The 15,704-nt window shown below is 49.8% G+C and overlaps 1 protein-coding gene across 1 annotated transcript in view; it reads right to left on the bottom strand.

Annotated features, from left to right (window-relative positions):
• Window positions 1-6,459, bottom strand: part of DRGX (dorsal root ganglia homeobox) — a 31,320-nt gene extending 24,861 nt beyond the window's left edge. The window contains exons 1-4 of the mRNA XM_027098553.1: window positions 6,383-6,459; window positions 5,850-5,965; window positions 984-1,081; window positions 13-114 (exon numbers count right to left, since the gene is read on the bottom strand). Coding sequence (XP_026954354.1) covers window positions 13-114; window positions 984-1,081; window positions 5,850-5,883 — 234 coding nt within the window. The 5' untranslated portion in view covers window positions 5,884-5,965; window positions 6,383-6,459. The remainder of the gene's footprint in view (window positions 1-12; window positions 115-983; window positions 1,082-5,849; window positions 5,966-6,382) is intronic.
• Window positions 6,460-15,704: the final 9,245 nt, after the last annotated feature.

Raw genomic sequence — 15,704 nt, forward strand, 5'->3', positions numbered from 1 at the left:
AAGAAGGTTTACCTGCACTCTGGCTTCTGTGAGGTTGATTTTCATGGCTAGCTCTTCTCTGGTGAAGACATCAGGGTAGTGTGTTTGGGCAAAAACTGCCTCCAGAGCTTCCAGCTGGTAAAAGGAAAAAAAAATATTTACTGGTGAGAGGATGTGGCTAGGTGAGAGGAAGCAGATGCATATTTCAAATTTGCTATGTGTGGTGAGGAAGTAGTTTCACAGATCAAGTAGGGGAAGAGAGGGAGAAAAATGCTCTTTGAAAGGATCCCACAGAATTAAAATTTCAACCGCGGAAGACTTGGGAGCTAAGACTTACTAACAACCTCAGTGCTACCCCAAGAGGTAGAAATAAGAGAGGCGCAAACATCTGAACGCATTTACATTTAAAGTGCAACCCACGCAGCTTTCACTATAGAGCTTGGAAGAACAGAATCAACTTGCAGAAGCCCTCGCTGGGTCAGTCCCTCAGAAACTGCCTAGGGTTTCTGCTCCAGTGTGCTCTGGGAGACAAACGGATCTAAGGGAAGGAGCCGCGGCCCTGGAAAGACAATATCAAGGTTCCAGCTGTAGCCCTTCCACTTATGGACGACAATACCTTCTACAAATCAGTCAACCTCTTGGGCCCCGGTTTTCTCATTTATCTACTGGGGATGAGAACACCTGACCTGCCTTCCTCAGAAGGTTATTTCCAAGTTGAAATGATGTTGCTGTATTGCTGATGTGGAAATGTTCCCCAAACTATCAACTTGAGACAAAAGGGCGCCATCCTCATTGCCTCTTCACTGACTATCTGGGATCATAACGTCACAGTCCTCTGCCCTCTCCCCAGACAGATTCCTTGACACATGAATTGTTCAAGAAAACAGAAAGATCCAGTTAACATGATCCATTGGCTTTATTTTAAAAGACAAAGAAGAGCTGCTCAAACTCTGATTAATTTGGAGGCAGGAAGTGGATGGCTCTCAGAAGGGGAACATCATTACCTGCTGAAGAGTGAACGTGGTCCGGTTCCGGCGCTGTTTTCTCCGCAGAAACCCATCATCGAAATCTCCTGTAGAGTGGTTGCCAAAGGGTGCAGTGCCTGCAGGGAGCAAACTGGATCAGCCTGAGCACAGGGCCCCCCAGTCTTCACACTGAGCCCCTGCCATGCACACTCACTCAGTGACGCATCCCACCCAGACGGAGCCCTGTCTGTCCTAAAGCATCTTTCTCTGCTCCTGTAATTAAGGCTCCCTCTTTTTCACTCTCTCATGCTTTCTCTCTCTCCCAGTAATCTCTGACTTTAGGCCTAACTATGCCTATTTCATAGGGTGAGTGGAGACCTTACTCCCCTAGACAGCCAAGTCCACTTGTGAAATTCTAGACTCTGAGCCAGGAAGGGTCACCAACTTGAGATGGAGCCTTCATTGGCCCTCTGGCTCCCAGCTGCCTGCACCTCTGTCCAATGTGCCTTCAGCTCATCCCTTCTACCTCTGGTCCTTTAATAAAAGCCTCCACGTTTCCCTTTTGCTCACTTGTTATTTTACTTTCCCTTGTTTCTACAACAATAAGAATTAAAGGCTGGGGCTAGGGGAGGAATGAAATCGCCAAGAGCTTTTCCCAGCACTTTTCTCCTAGAACTTCAGGACACGAGGAGGTAGGAAGTTTATAAATGAATATTAATACTGTTGGTCACAGCTCATCAGCACTCTAGTGGATCTGTTGTATAGATGTCAATTAACAAGAAGTCTGCACCAATAGCGACTGTCCTGAATTCCAAGCAGACTTAAACAGGAGCCTCTGGCCAGGCTCATAAAGGACCCACTACTCCCACTTCTGTGAAAAGAAAGGCATCCACAGTCCTCCCTGCCAGCCTCCAAAGCTCGGATTAAGCCACAGCAGAGTTTGGCCCCAAATGTGCATTCAGGTCATTTTCCAAACGTACACCATTGACTTGACAGTCCACCATTTACTTGGCTTCTTAGGAAAACAAATGAGCAAGTTCCCATTAGCCAGTGAACGCTGTACCTGCCATGGGCTCCGGTCTCAGAATCATTGCATGTTTGCCATTAGGAGCTGGCTAGTGACACTGCCCAGGCATCATCCCTCCGAAGGACCTCAGTCCCAAAGAAGCAAGGTCCTTCAGCTTTTTAAAATTCTATCTGCTAACTGGAGTCCCTCCTACTTATTATTCAACTCCCCAGTGCACATCCTTGGTCACAAGACCTCCACTCTCTGGTGAAGACTTCTCCCTCCACCATCCCATCCAAATTGCTTTCTTCCTCAAAATCCTAGTTACAAATATTTCTCTCCAGCTCATTGGGAACTTCAAAGGGACAGCCTCAAAGTGGTCTTATTTCCATTATTTTGTGGGAAACCAAACAGTTTCCTTTTAAAACAAAGCACTTGACTGGTGAGGATGAAATGCGAGCTCTGAGGCCCTCAAATCACAGTCAGCCTCACAAACTTCTACCTGCTTGTCCCAAATTGTTTCACAAAGTGTACATATAATATCTTTAAGTGAAACACTGCATGTCAAACTGGATCCTAAAAAAAGCTGACAGTTCATCAAATTAATAAGAACAACAATTGACAACCTAATAGAAAAGAGGAAATGATGAGAACAGGCTTCTTACTTAAGAATAAATAGAATGGTTGATAATGTTATGAAAATGTTAAACCTTGCAATAATTAGACAAAACATTTTTGCCAAAAAAATAAGCTGCACAATTGTACCCAGTACAGTTAAAAGCATAATGAATTGTACACGCTATTCGCCATTTGTAGGAGCATGAATTTGTGCAGCCTTATTAGAGGGTAATTTGACAATATCCATCAAAAATGTTAAGTGCACATACAGGTACGTAGTCTATGAATATACTTTAAAAGTGTGCCAAAATGGAGCGAGAATATTGTTCCTGGTAACATGGTAACAGGGAAAAAAAAGGAAACAACCTAAGTGCACAATTGTAGGCACCTTCTGAACAATATATAATGGAATACTACACAGCTATTTAAAAGAAGCCAGTCAGGCTTCCCTGGTGGCGCAGTGGTTGAGCATCTGCCTGCCAATGCAGGGGATACGGGTTCGAGCCCTGGTCTAGGAAGATCCCACATGCCGCGGAGCAACTGGGCCCATGAGCCACAGCTACTGAGCCTGCGCGTCTGGAGCCTGTGCTCCGCAACAAGAGAGGCCGCGACAGTGAGAGGCCCACGCACTGCGATGAAGAGTGGCCCCTGCTCGCCGCAACTAGAGAAAGCCCTCACACAGAAATGAAAACCCAACACAGCCAAAAAAATAAATTTATAAAAAAAAAAAGAAAGAAAGAAAAAGAATCTGCCTGCCAGTGCAGGGGACATGGGTTCGATCCCTGGTCCGGGAAGATCCCACATGCCGTGGAGCAACTAAGCCCACGTGTCACAACTACTGAGCCCGTGCACCAGGCTCCGCAACAAAAGAAGCCACCACAAGGAGAAGCCCGCACACCACAACGAAGAGTAGCCCCCACTCACCACAACTAGAGAAAGCCCACGCACAGCAACGAAGACCCAACAAAGCCAAAAATAAAAACAAATAAGTAAATAAATTTATTTTAAAAATAAATTTAAAAAATAATAAAAGAAGCCAGTAGATCTGCATACATTGACACGGAAAAATCGCCAAAATCTGTATTATAAAGTGAAAAAAGGCAAGTCCTGAATGATGTGCCAGTATGATCTCAGCACAAATAAGGCATAACATATAAAGGAAAAATACATAAATGAGGGTAAACGCAGGTGATAGCATATTTTTCTTGAAGGAATCACAAGAAACCAACAATAGGGAGTATCTTTAGAAAAAGAGGTAGAGAAGGAGGATTTCACTTTTCAGTGTGTAAGTTTCTGTTCTATTTGAATTTCCTAAGCAGGTAGATGTAATACTTTCTAGTTTAATATCAGCAAAATTATCTGAGAAGGGAGATTATGAGCCATGCTTTGCTTTCTCTTATATGCCTCTCTAGATTAATAAAAAATTACAATTAAAAAGATGATAGGCAATAATGAGAAGTCAGATTCCAAGGAACTGTCCTCAGCCTTTCCATCGTCAGCAGGCCACCTCCCCCCACAGCAATACTAAACTAAAATAAAACACCCGTTTCTGTAAAACTGCCTTTGAAACACATCTGCAGAGGAATAAAAAAGTTCTTAAAGACCCATCTCCTTTTCTTCTGGTCACAGCAATCAGAATAAGCGTTGAGGCGGGATGTGCCCCAGGTGTGGGAAGGAAAGGTGAGCTAAGCTGAGCTGAGGACAGCAAGCAGCTCTGTGTGCTGGGGCCACGACAGGCTGGCCAGGGCTCTCCCCAGGTGACTTCTGCAACCCACTCTGCAGACTGGGCTTTCCCCTTCAGTCACCCAGGCAGCCCACCCTCTGCTAAACGCCCACACCTCAACCTTCCCACTTTAACTGGAAGGGTGGGCTGCCGAGTATCCATCAGTCCAAACCTGAGGTTCAGGGATGCAGAAAAGGCGTGTCCACTGCACAAGCAGAGGATCTCCCCGCAGTCCTAGGTGTCAGGGGGTGAACCTCTCAGACCTTGATAAAGCCCATCTGCATGGGTCATTGGAAGTAAAAGGAGGTGAAATGCAGCCAAGTGTCTGGCCTTCCCTTTTTAGGAATGCGGATCGGGCTGGCAGGGCTTGAACCCTGGTGTTCATTAGCCTCCTTTAGAAAATGCTACTGAACTTTTAAAAGCTTCCATGGGAAAAACAAAACAAACTTTCTGAAATCCCTGTGTACGCTGGCCAGCTGAGGCCGGCTACTGCTCAAGGTAACCGGGGCAAGGTGAGGGAGCATACTCTGATGTTTCAGGTCCCCCCAGTGTCTCACCACCTTTTGCCCTGCCCCGTGCCTTTCTCGATTTTTTCCCTTCCAAAATTCACTCACTGCCCACCCCCACCCCCAAAGGAGTAGGTTGCCAAAGCCAAGTCCTGGTTCTGCTCCCAGTTATAGAAGTCCTAGCAGCCCATGGCTCAGACTACTGGTCTGAGGAAGGCGCTGTTAAAGGGCCAGAGTGTGTGGCTTTGCATTTGCCTGGTACATAGAAATCCCCTTCTTGTATGGACGGCCCACCCCCGGGGAGCCCCCAAGACCAGGAATCCAAGCTATTTCCTTCTCACCAACCTACCCCCGCCTAACAGCCCAGTGCAGAGACCACACCAAGGATCCTGAAGCGAAATTTCTTCTAAGAACCGGAGACCCTCAAAGACCCAAACCCTGGTCATGGGCTGGCCCTGGGAGTGGGAAGTGGTTAGCGTCTGAGGTCAGAAACCCAGTGAGTCACAGAGGAGCAGCCATGCCAGGGCACTTCTGGCAGTGGTGAGCAGGGCCACCCTGCTCCTGAGGGCCACATTGGCCTGGCCAAGCAAGATGGCCTTAGGCAGGGAGTGAGAGCAGCCTGGCAGCGGGGGGGGTCCTGCTCACGTCCGGCCCAGGACCCTGCGGGTCACCTAGTCCACCGCGGCTTATCAGGATGTTTGCAAAACACCATGAAAGATTGATGCGGCCCCCTGGGCAGGGGAGCCCAGATTAGAGGCGTGACACCAGCATCTGTGCTGGGAGGATCCGCCGGTCCTGGCAGCGCTCATAGCCCGGGGGCCAACCCCCCCCAGGCCCGGTGGGGGGGTGGGGGGAGGTAGGAGGCAGGTGGCAATGGGGTGGAAGGCTGGAGCCGGATGTGGGGAGAGGGCCAAAGGCGCCTCTACCCACCTCCGGCGGCTGCGCCCCTCGCTGAGCAGGGACCCAACCACCAACCAGCCCCAGCTGCTGCTATGGCCCTTTCTGGCCGGCGCCGGCCTTTTGGAGCAGCTCCTGGCTCGGCGCTTACTCACCCTCTAGCTGTGGCGGACAGTGGAAATAAAACATCGCCGACGGCCGGATCGACCTGACGGCCAGGACTCGGGAGGGCGACTGCGGGACCGACAAGGCACGCGTAGATCTGGCCTGGCTGCAAAGCAAACAGCGACAGAGCCTGAGTCTCCCTCTGCCTTCGCCCCCGCCCGGCCCTGGAGTGCCCCGGGCGCTCCTTTCATGGAAAACCCCCTCCCAATGCCTTCAGCCCACTCTGGGTACTGGAGGGGAGGTGGCAGCGCCGTCGCAAGCCGGAGACCCCGTGGGACAGCCCTTCCGTTCGGGTCCACCACCCGGACAGACGTCCCCCCACCTCGGCCCCAACACCAAGCCCACGCAGTCTGGTTCCCGGCTCTCAGGGGTCCCCGCCACAATCCCTGCACCCAGGACAACGCAGCCGAGTCCGGCGAGTGCGCCAGGCCATCTGCGCGAAAGGCAGCCCCCACCAGGAAGGCGGCCGAGCCCCAAGGCCAGGCGCGCAGGGCTCGGTGTGTGGGTCGGGAGCCGCGCGTACCTCGGCGGGCGGCGGGCGAGGAAGGCCGGAGCGTGACCGCCTCTGGTCCGCTCGCCGGGCTCGACTGGATACGGGCGGGGCTCCGCGCGGCTGGCGCCCGCAGGACCAGAAAAGTGACTCGGGAAGTGGCCAGATGTCTTGCTATCTGTCTACAGCGCGCGCCGCCGCTCAGCACTCGCCTTTATAATCTCACGCGTAATTGGCCTTAATCTGATTATTTCCAGCGCTGTCTACAGCGAGTAACTTGGATAGGTCTACTGGGCCTTACAAATGGCCCACGTGGTGTAAAAAAAAAAAAAAAAAAAAAAATCCGTCATTTCTCAGCAAACATCAGGAATGTTTTTCCTCTTTTCTTTTAAAAGAAGGTTGAAACAATCACCACTACCACCATCCGCCAAAAAGCATTATTTTCTGAACACTCCACCCCACCCCCACCCCAAGTTCCCTCTGACTCAAACCTTCTTTCTCGGGGAGAGCTTGGTTTTAAGCTCCCCTTGTCAGGCCTGGTGACTCCTGGTCTGCAGATGACAAAGCGCTGATAATTGTCGCCACCGGATGGGTTTTGGGGGGACTCTTTGCACACGGCTTCCCTTTCCAAGCGACCGTACAAAAGGAAAGTTTGATTTTGTTCTCAGCAAGGGGTCCCAGAATTTATGTTCGCTTCTCCATGCAAATGATATGCGGTGGGACCCTTCGCAATTACTTTTAAAATGCATCCGAGGCAGAAGCTCAGCGGAGAGACCGCCCTTCCCTCTGCCTGGGTGAAAATTAAACTCTAAAGTACCGGGCTGAAATTTTCAAGTCAGGGGTGCGGGATTGGATCAAATCACATAAACTGCAAAAAAAGCAAGTCTAATGGCACATAATTGGTTCTGTAATAGCATTACACCAGGATAATAGCCCGTTACAGCCCCCTGAACTATTAAGTGCTTCCCTGGCGGAAAGCCTTTATGATATTAAAGGGGGAATATAATGATATTTTGGTTATTAAATGCGTGTAATTAATTTATGCACCACTGAAAATAAAGTTGGTATTATGACCCACTCAAGATGCATCAGAAGATGCAAGTCAGACAACTGTTGATAAGTTCTGGTGTCTGTGTTCCGTCTAGACTGCTGATTTTATTTTGGGACGATGGCTTCTTGGACAGACTACATAAATTGAATATTTTATAAACATTCTAATGCTGCGTTCAGGAGCCCTGGAGAAGCGGTGGGTCGGGTCCCTGCACCGCCTGGGATCCAGCCTTGACCTTAAAGATACATTGAGTTGGAAACAAAAGGCCTGGCAGGGCCACACGTGGACACCCGCCCCGAAAGAGGCGCATGGAGCTGGAGGGCAGATTACTGGGGCCCTGACCGGCCCGTGGACGCCCCTCCGAAAATCGCCAGGAGGAAGATGCAACACGGCTCCTGCAGAGGCAAGTCGGGGCCGATGCACTTCAGCGGCCCCTCCTGGGCTCAGCCCGCCCAGGCGCGGAAAGTCGACCCAGTCACGCGGAAGGAACCGCTGGAAACGCCGGTTGGGTTCAGAGCGGAAAGATCCCGCTGCGCCAGCTCCGCCAGGGCCACCGACTCCGCGAGTCCAGGTGACCCGCCGGCGGGGAGCACGCATGCTGGTCTGGGCGGCGGGCGCGGTAACAGGCAGGGCCGGCGGGCCATTTCCACTTCATCCGGAAAGGGATGGAGCCCTGAGAACCGACCCTATTTCAACCCAGGCCAGGAAGCTCGGCGCGCTCTCTCTCCCTGTCTCCCTCAGAGCACCCTTGCTCTCTGGATCTCTTTTCAAGAGCCCGAGTCTCCCCTTGCGCGCTTGGGTTTGCCAAAAGCCCCCTCAAACTCCCACCTGCCCTAGGCGGCCTCCCCTCTCCTGCAAGAGCCCCGCGCGCTCCGGAGCCTAGTGCCTGTGAAGCGGGGTGAGGAAGACATCCGGGCGGGCCTGGCCAAGATGCTCCAGGGAGCACCTGAGTATCTGTACGGGAACTCGAGGCACCAGGCGCCCAGCGCCACGTTGGCCCCAGAAACCAATGAGGTCCAAACCCCAGTTTCAGCTCCGCATCCCTGACATCCGTTGAAGCAGTTTCTTGGCAAGGCCCAGAGATGTCCCCGGGGCTGGACAGGCTTGTTCTGGGTCGGCGGGCAGCGCGCTACCAGAGCCTCCCGGTCAGTCAGGACCCTGGACAGCGGCACCTGTTCCTCCTGGGCTGCAGAGGGAAGAGACCAGTCACAAGGGCCGCTCTGTGGCCCTGCGCTGCGCCGCGGCCGGACGCGCCCCGCCGGATTCTGGGTGTTGGGGGCCCGATCCCAATCCTCTCCTGGTCCAAACCTGAGCAAGTTGGGACGCGCGCTCAGTGCTCGCAGCAGGGACCAAACTCTCGGCTCCGCAGACCCACGCCCCGCTCCTGCCCCGCGGCTACGGCCGGGAATCTTCCCGCGGCCGGTCGCCGCCTGGTCCCGGCTTTCCCAGCGTCACCGACGCGAGCCTGGTTGTCTCCCTGATGGGACACTTAGTCAGGCTCCCGCAAAACACCCACCTGGCGCGGGGCTCAGAGCCAGCGGGACCCTCGGCCTCGTCTCCCCCGAAGTTCCTCTCCCCCAGCAGGGAGGCCGGGCTCGTTCCTGTTGGCAAAACAGTGAATTAACAACAAACCAAGCAATCGCAGAGAGGAAAGGCTACAGCAAACTTTGATGACAACGCTGGCCCCTTTTTTTCCTCGGATTGTCTCTGACACTCGGGGCCGGAGAGAGGCGGCTAACGTGTATGTATTCGCTACCATCTCCCTCCCCTCTAAAAAAGAGCGTTCGTTGGCAACGAAAATGTTGTTTTTCCTTAATTCTTGTGCAATAAAATGTGTTTTCCAATTAACCAAATTCACCGATCTGTCCTGCTTGGACACTCTGATAATTTACAACCTAAAAGTGTACTTTCTTTATCTAAAGACCAAGGTGACTGCTTTTAATTTTCTCTAACCTCTTTACACTTGATGTTCACCAGACTCATAATGTTAATTGGCTTCATATACGGATCATCAGTTTAATGAAGAAATAAATCCTGTGTTGCTTTATGTTTTAACAGTGATTGCTTTAATGAGGAATGTGACGTGTTCCAAAATCAAAGCTGCAGGAGACATTAGAGGGGGCTTCTATTAGGACGGAAATGCTTATTTAAAGTTAAAACCACGGGTCATATCTCAACAGATTCTCACACCACTGCCCTCCCTACCCCCATCTGGGTTGCTGCTTCCAGCCTCTGGAAGGAGACAATTCTGTGGTTGGCCCTCAAAGGCTCCTTCTCTCCGTATTTCATGCTCAGCAGCCAGTCTCCATTCCCTCTAACAATCACTTTCTGGTTACTAAACAGGCATGCTACGTTACCTCCTGTCCAGCAGAGCAGAGAAGCTGGAACAGAATGGGAAGTTCAACTTTCAAGGTTGTTCACTTTAAAAAAAATAATAAAACCAAGTGGGAAGAGAGTAACACACACCCTAATATTTGTGTGCGGAGGTTGCAGAGAGGCTCCCCCGTGCAGCGCATCCCTACCCCTGAAAACCCAAGCCTCCACTCTTAGACAGACAGCTCCGGCTTGGGCCAAGTGCGCTGCTGCTGACCCAGGCTCTGGCCCCTGAGAATGTCTGCAGGGGATGCACTGGGCTCCCATCTGGGTGATGGTAGCTTTCCATCTCTGTATCAATTAATGAGAGTAAATCTGCTTTCTCTAATGGGTGTTTGATTTTTCTAATCTGAAGCTTGTTCTATGAAGGGAGAACTGTCATCTCAAAAACACTGAGAGCAGCAAGAAAATGCTGGAAATCGGAGCACCTATACCTGGAAGCCCTAAATTGTCTTTCAGTTGAATTATGAGTTATTTTTAATTGATTCCTGAAAAGAATCCCAAATCCTTAGAAAATGTAGGGAGCTGAGGCTCCAGGTCAGTGTCTCAAACACCACACATGGTATTTATTTCCTACCATTTGCTCTGTTTTAGGAAAACGGAGAAACATTTGGAAACACCACCGTCAACATCTTCTGAGCCTGAATGCATGAACATATGTTGGATTTGACATCTCAACTGTGCTCAGAAGAGATTTTTTCCAACCTCCCTTTTAAAACTTTCTTTAGCAGAAACAGTTTTAGTAAATACGGTTTAAAACCATAACAAAGGGCTAAAGCAGATAAAATACTTACATTTTCAGGGAGAAAAAAAACACACTGAGTTCCTAATTATGTGTGGTTTTTTTTTTTTTTTTTTTTTTTGCGGTACGCGGGCCTCTCACTGCTATGGCCTCTCCCGTTGCAGAGCACTGGCTCCGGACGCGCAGGCTAAGCGGCCATGGCTCACGGGCCCAGCCGCTCCGCGGCATGTGGGATCTTCCCGGACCGGGGCACGAACCCGCGTCCCCTGCATCGGCAGGCGGACTCTCAACCACTGCGCCACCAGGGAAGCCCCCTAATTATGTGTTTTTAAAGTGTCTGGTTGTTTTGTAATATTGTTTCATTATTAAATTTTACAAAGCCTCTCTGGTGTAACACTCAGCGGCCACACAGCTCTCCCAAGACAGAAGGTGCAGCATGTGCATGTTCAGTGTGGACCCCACACATCCTCTATTTGTCTGCAAATCTATTGTCATTTTGTAGTTTTGGAAATTGCCAAGAAAGTTTGCAATTGCTAAACACAATGGAATATGTGAGGGAAAAAAAAAGCAGCCAATTGAAATTCCAGATGAACAGGGGACTATGAACAGAAGAAAAAAAAATATATATATATATAGCAAGGGATAAATATGTATTTTATCTTGGAAATTTCCTATCATTCATTAGTTTTACTGTCATGTAAAAGTAATAGCAGCTACTTAAATACAAGCCAACTTCTAATAATCTCACCTGCAGTGGCCACAGGACAAAGTGTATTCTCACGTGGCTCTCAGGGAATCTCAAAGCTGGCTCCAGTCTGCCTAACCTTCACTAGGTAAGAAAGCATTACACCTGAGGCAGGCCCGCTTCCTGAAGAGTCTGTGCATACTTGCCTTCATGCAAGCAGGCTCCAGCCCTCATGAGCAGGTCACGTACTCCTTCAGGACCCCCGTGACTTTCTCTGTGAAGGGGGGATTAAAATGCTTACATCGGGGCTTCCCTGGGGGCGCAGTGGTTGAGAGGCCGCTGAGCCTGTGCATCCGGAGCCTGTGCTCCGCAGCGGGAGAGGGCACAACAGTGAGAGGCCCGCGTACCGCAAAAACAAACAAACAAACAAACAAAACAAAACAAAAATGCTTACATCAAGTGCTGGTGGGCAGATTAAAAACAGTGCTAGAGGGTTTAGGGCAGAGAAAACATTCTGTATGTTACAGTGGTGGATACATGTTCATTATAATTTTGTTAAAATCCATAGACGGTACAACACCAAGGATGAACCCTGATGTAGACTCTGGGCTCCGGCTGACTATGATGTGTCAATGTAGATTCATTGACTGTAACATCTGATGGGGGATGTTGGTAATGGGGAGACTGTGCATCAAAAACTGCTCTGAAAAATAATAGTCTATTTTCTTTTAATTAAGGGAGAGGTGGGGAACTGAAAACAATGCCCAGCACCTAACAACCAGTCATTAGCTACAACTGTTCTACTACCATTATTGTTATTATTATCTTGTCACTACTATGGCCCACTAGGGGGCCACGTTCCTGGAGAGATGCTACCCTGAGCTGCTTTGGGTACTTACAAGATGGCATCTGCCTCTGCTGGCTGTCTCCAAGATGAGCCCACCTTGGGCCAAAACAGTACCACCATGGGGAGAGCTCCTCTGTGGCTCTCCCTCCTACTCGTTTGCCAGTCTGCCATGCTTGTTTCCTTACATTTTTCTCTTCATGCTTCATTGCTTGGTTTGTTGAGTTTTACACAGCATACAAGTATTTGACTAGAAAACCTAAACCAAGGGCCTTTAAGCTGTATCAGAGGTATTTTATTTGGCCAACAGAAGTTTTTTAAAAATTCAAATTGAGTGCCTTTAGACTGGGCATGTCAACTCTACTTAGCCACAGGCCCCAGTATTCTGCACTCCTTTCCTCCAGGTCACCTCTCACATCTGTGTGACACACTTGGTTCCTGCAGACATCTGACTTTCCTACCCCTGACATAAATTCTGTGTGAGTCTAGCATAATTTCCCAACTGATAATGCCTTCTTATCAAATGTTAGGATGGGAAAGGGCTGTATTAAGGGAAACTAAGTCCACAGCCCCTGGAGTTTCAGAGTCTAGTTCAGTCCACTTCTATAAACACTTACCTAGCACCTGCTCTGTGCTAGGCACAGGAGATACAGAGCTGATTTCTTGGCCTTGGGAGCCAGCCACTAGAGATTCTGGCTAGGAAATGAGATGGGGTAGCAGGGAGAAGGGAAACTGACACCATCTGGCCAGCTTGGCACTGGATTCACTGGGTCTTCCCTCCTCTGTCCTAGAGAGCTCTTTGGAAGGGCAGCTCTCAGAATACATCCCACCCCCAGCTGAAGGAGGGGCTCCCATAATCCTGCATCCTTATGCGGCTTCAAATGGAGAAGCGGCCTCTCTCCCCAGAGGCCACGGACCCAGTCTCCCCTCGGTCCCCAGTGTTCAGGCCATCACACCAGAATCCAAGAGACTCGACAAGGCTCAACAACAGCCTTCAGCCTCCTGCTCTCCAGTTTCAGCTACAGTGAAAAATCTCAGGGAGCTGGACCACAGTCTGGGATATATCCTACAGGTGCACCCGCAGGATCCTGTTTCTAAGATCCCAACATCCAGGACTACTCTGTGGGATTTACTGGAGTCACTGACTTGGAGCGAAATCATTTTAGGAACATTTAGTTGTTAACTCCAGCCGGCTATTATTAAAGACGTCATAATAAGTTGCCGATAAGAAAGAGAAGTCAATCCAAGGAAATCTCAAATAGGATCCAGCCAAAAATAGAAGAAAGATCTGTCTCCAGACCTAAATTATCTCACCAGTAAACCTTTAGGACAAATAACTTTCAAGGTCAGCTCTTTGGTGTAAAACAGTTGTCCGTAAGAATAAAATAGCAGAGGTGCAGAATGTTAAGAGGAGGAGTGAGGAGATGGCAACTGGAGGAACTGGTTATCAACAGAAGCAAGACTGGAATCCAGCCCCCAGCCCCAAGCCCAGTGCTCTTGGCTGTGCCCTCTTTAATGAGACGTGTTTCTCCTGAAACAAAACACACGGTCGTTTGCCCATGCTAAATGTTTAATAAATGTGCAGAATTTAATTGAAATGACTATTAAAGAAATGAAATAGGTTTACAACATGAATATTAGTGAGCGCAATGAAAGCCTTCTAATTTTTAATAGACTTGAATTCTGTAAACATGTACGGTGGGAGGGAGGGAGGTTTGCAATCAAGCAGACTTGGGGTTAACTTTGGCTTCTTAAACCCCCCTTTCCTTATCTGCAAAGCAGGATTGACAATGCCTGCCTTTCAGTATCTGGCCAGCCATCAGGACATCAGTGCCTTATTCTCTCTCTCTCTCTCTCTTTCCCTCTCTCTCGCACACACACACACGCGCACACACGCACACACACACGCAGCGTAGGCGCTCTATAACTGTGACTTCTCTGTGACATCCTTCCCAACTGGGATCTTTAGGAACCTCCCGTTCCCTCTGATCAGCCACTCGTGTCCATGGTTGCACCCTCCCCTCCTTCTCCAGGATGCTGCCCCCAGCCCCACACCCAGTCCACAGCTCTGCTCACATTGTCTGGTTCTCCCTGCGTGACTCAGTTCACCATGGCCTTGCCCAGCATGGAGAGACCATGTGTATATGCAGCAGAAATTCTCAGCACACTCCAAGGGTACGGTCCTATTGCCTCCCTCCCCTCCTGCTGGCCTCAGCCTCACTCAAAGGCAGACTCAGAGCACATTTAAATCCCAACATAAATATTTATTGAATGACGTTGACTGGTGTCTGAGCAAGGCTGGTGTAGGCAATTCCCACCTCTCAGTCCAGTCACCAAGCAGCCCACAGTGCCCCACAGGCCAGCCTGGTGATGGGCAAGGCTCAGCTTGACTATTGATACAACTGGGGGCATCCTCCATGTACCTGTCTATCCATCCGCTTCCATGTACCTGTCTATCCATCCGCTTCTTCATTCATTCCCCAAATAGCTGTGGAGTACCAGTTTCATGCCAGGTGCATTCAGGGGATGCACTTGTACACAAGATCCAGGGATAGAGAAGGTAGGTGTGTCAGGAAAGCCTCTCATAACCATTATAGCAGAGCTTGCTAAAGCCCAGCCTCCAGCGACAGGCTGTACCCCTGGAGAGGACCCCTGCTGCCCAAGGCTGCCCCCCAGTCCCGCAGCCGTGTGGCCCAGAATCCCAGCCAGAGAGATTGAGCCCAGCTGCTGCAGGAGGACAGCTGAAGCAGGGATGGATGAGGCCTCAGCTTCGCTGGGGAGGTGGAGGGCCCCATCAGAGCTTCCCTGATGCCATCCTGTATGCCATGGCATACTGATGCAATGGCATCCTGATGCCATTCCTCTTCTCCTTCACCTCTCACTCCTCCAACGGATGTTCACAGAGAACCATGTTTGTGTCAGCCTTATGCTGTGGGCAAGAGAAAAGAGATGTCTTTTCTTTCACTGTGCTTAAACCTTTTAATATCGTTTGTGTGATTTTTTTTTTTTTTTTTACTAACATTATCTCCCCAAGTAGACTAAATGCCACGAAGTTAGAGAACAGGTCAGAGTGGGTTCATCATGATATTCTTAAGCCCTTAGCCCAATGCCTGGCACCTAATAGACATGCAAGAAAGAAAGCATAAGAATAAAACGAGATCTAGGGCTCAAGTCCAAGAGGACAGAGACATGAACAGAGCATTTGGCGATCAACACCTCTCCCTTCAAGTGCTGGGCCGTGTCCTTCGATGCTCCCTGGGACAAGTCAGGACAAAAATAAGTACATGAATCAAGGGCCAATCAACCAACTCGTCTCTCCTGAATCTCTTACTAAATGTTGCTGAGGGCCTTAGAACAGTACAAGCACTCACCTCCAAGATGGTCACAAGCAAATCAGACACTCCGTCCAATCTTACAGGATGAAAGCACTCTCCTGGGCTGTTTTGCCTGACTCTACTCACAAACCATTCTAGAGCCTTTTCTCTGCCCACTCCACAGCCTGCAGTATAGAATGTACATGGTGTTTCATGTCCGAAATCCCTGGTGCCCCTTTCCAGCTCCTGGGTCCTCTTAGCTTTTTGAACATCATCTCTCCCATCTGCAACAGAGAAATGATTCCCATCTCAGAAGAAGTACTTTATGAAATGGTAAAAGGCTCTG

Source organism: Aethalodelphis obliquidens, unplaced genomic scaffold (assembly GCF_003676395.1).
Source record: "Aethalodelphis obliquidens isolate GAN/ISIS:26980383/991018 unplaced genomic scaffold, ASM367639v1 scaffold124, whole genome shotgun sequence".
NCBI lineage: Eukaryota > Metazoa > Chordata > Mammalia > Artiodactyla > Delphinidae > Aethalodelphis > Aethalodelphis obliquidens.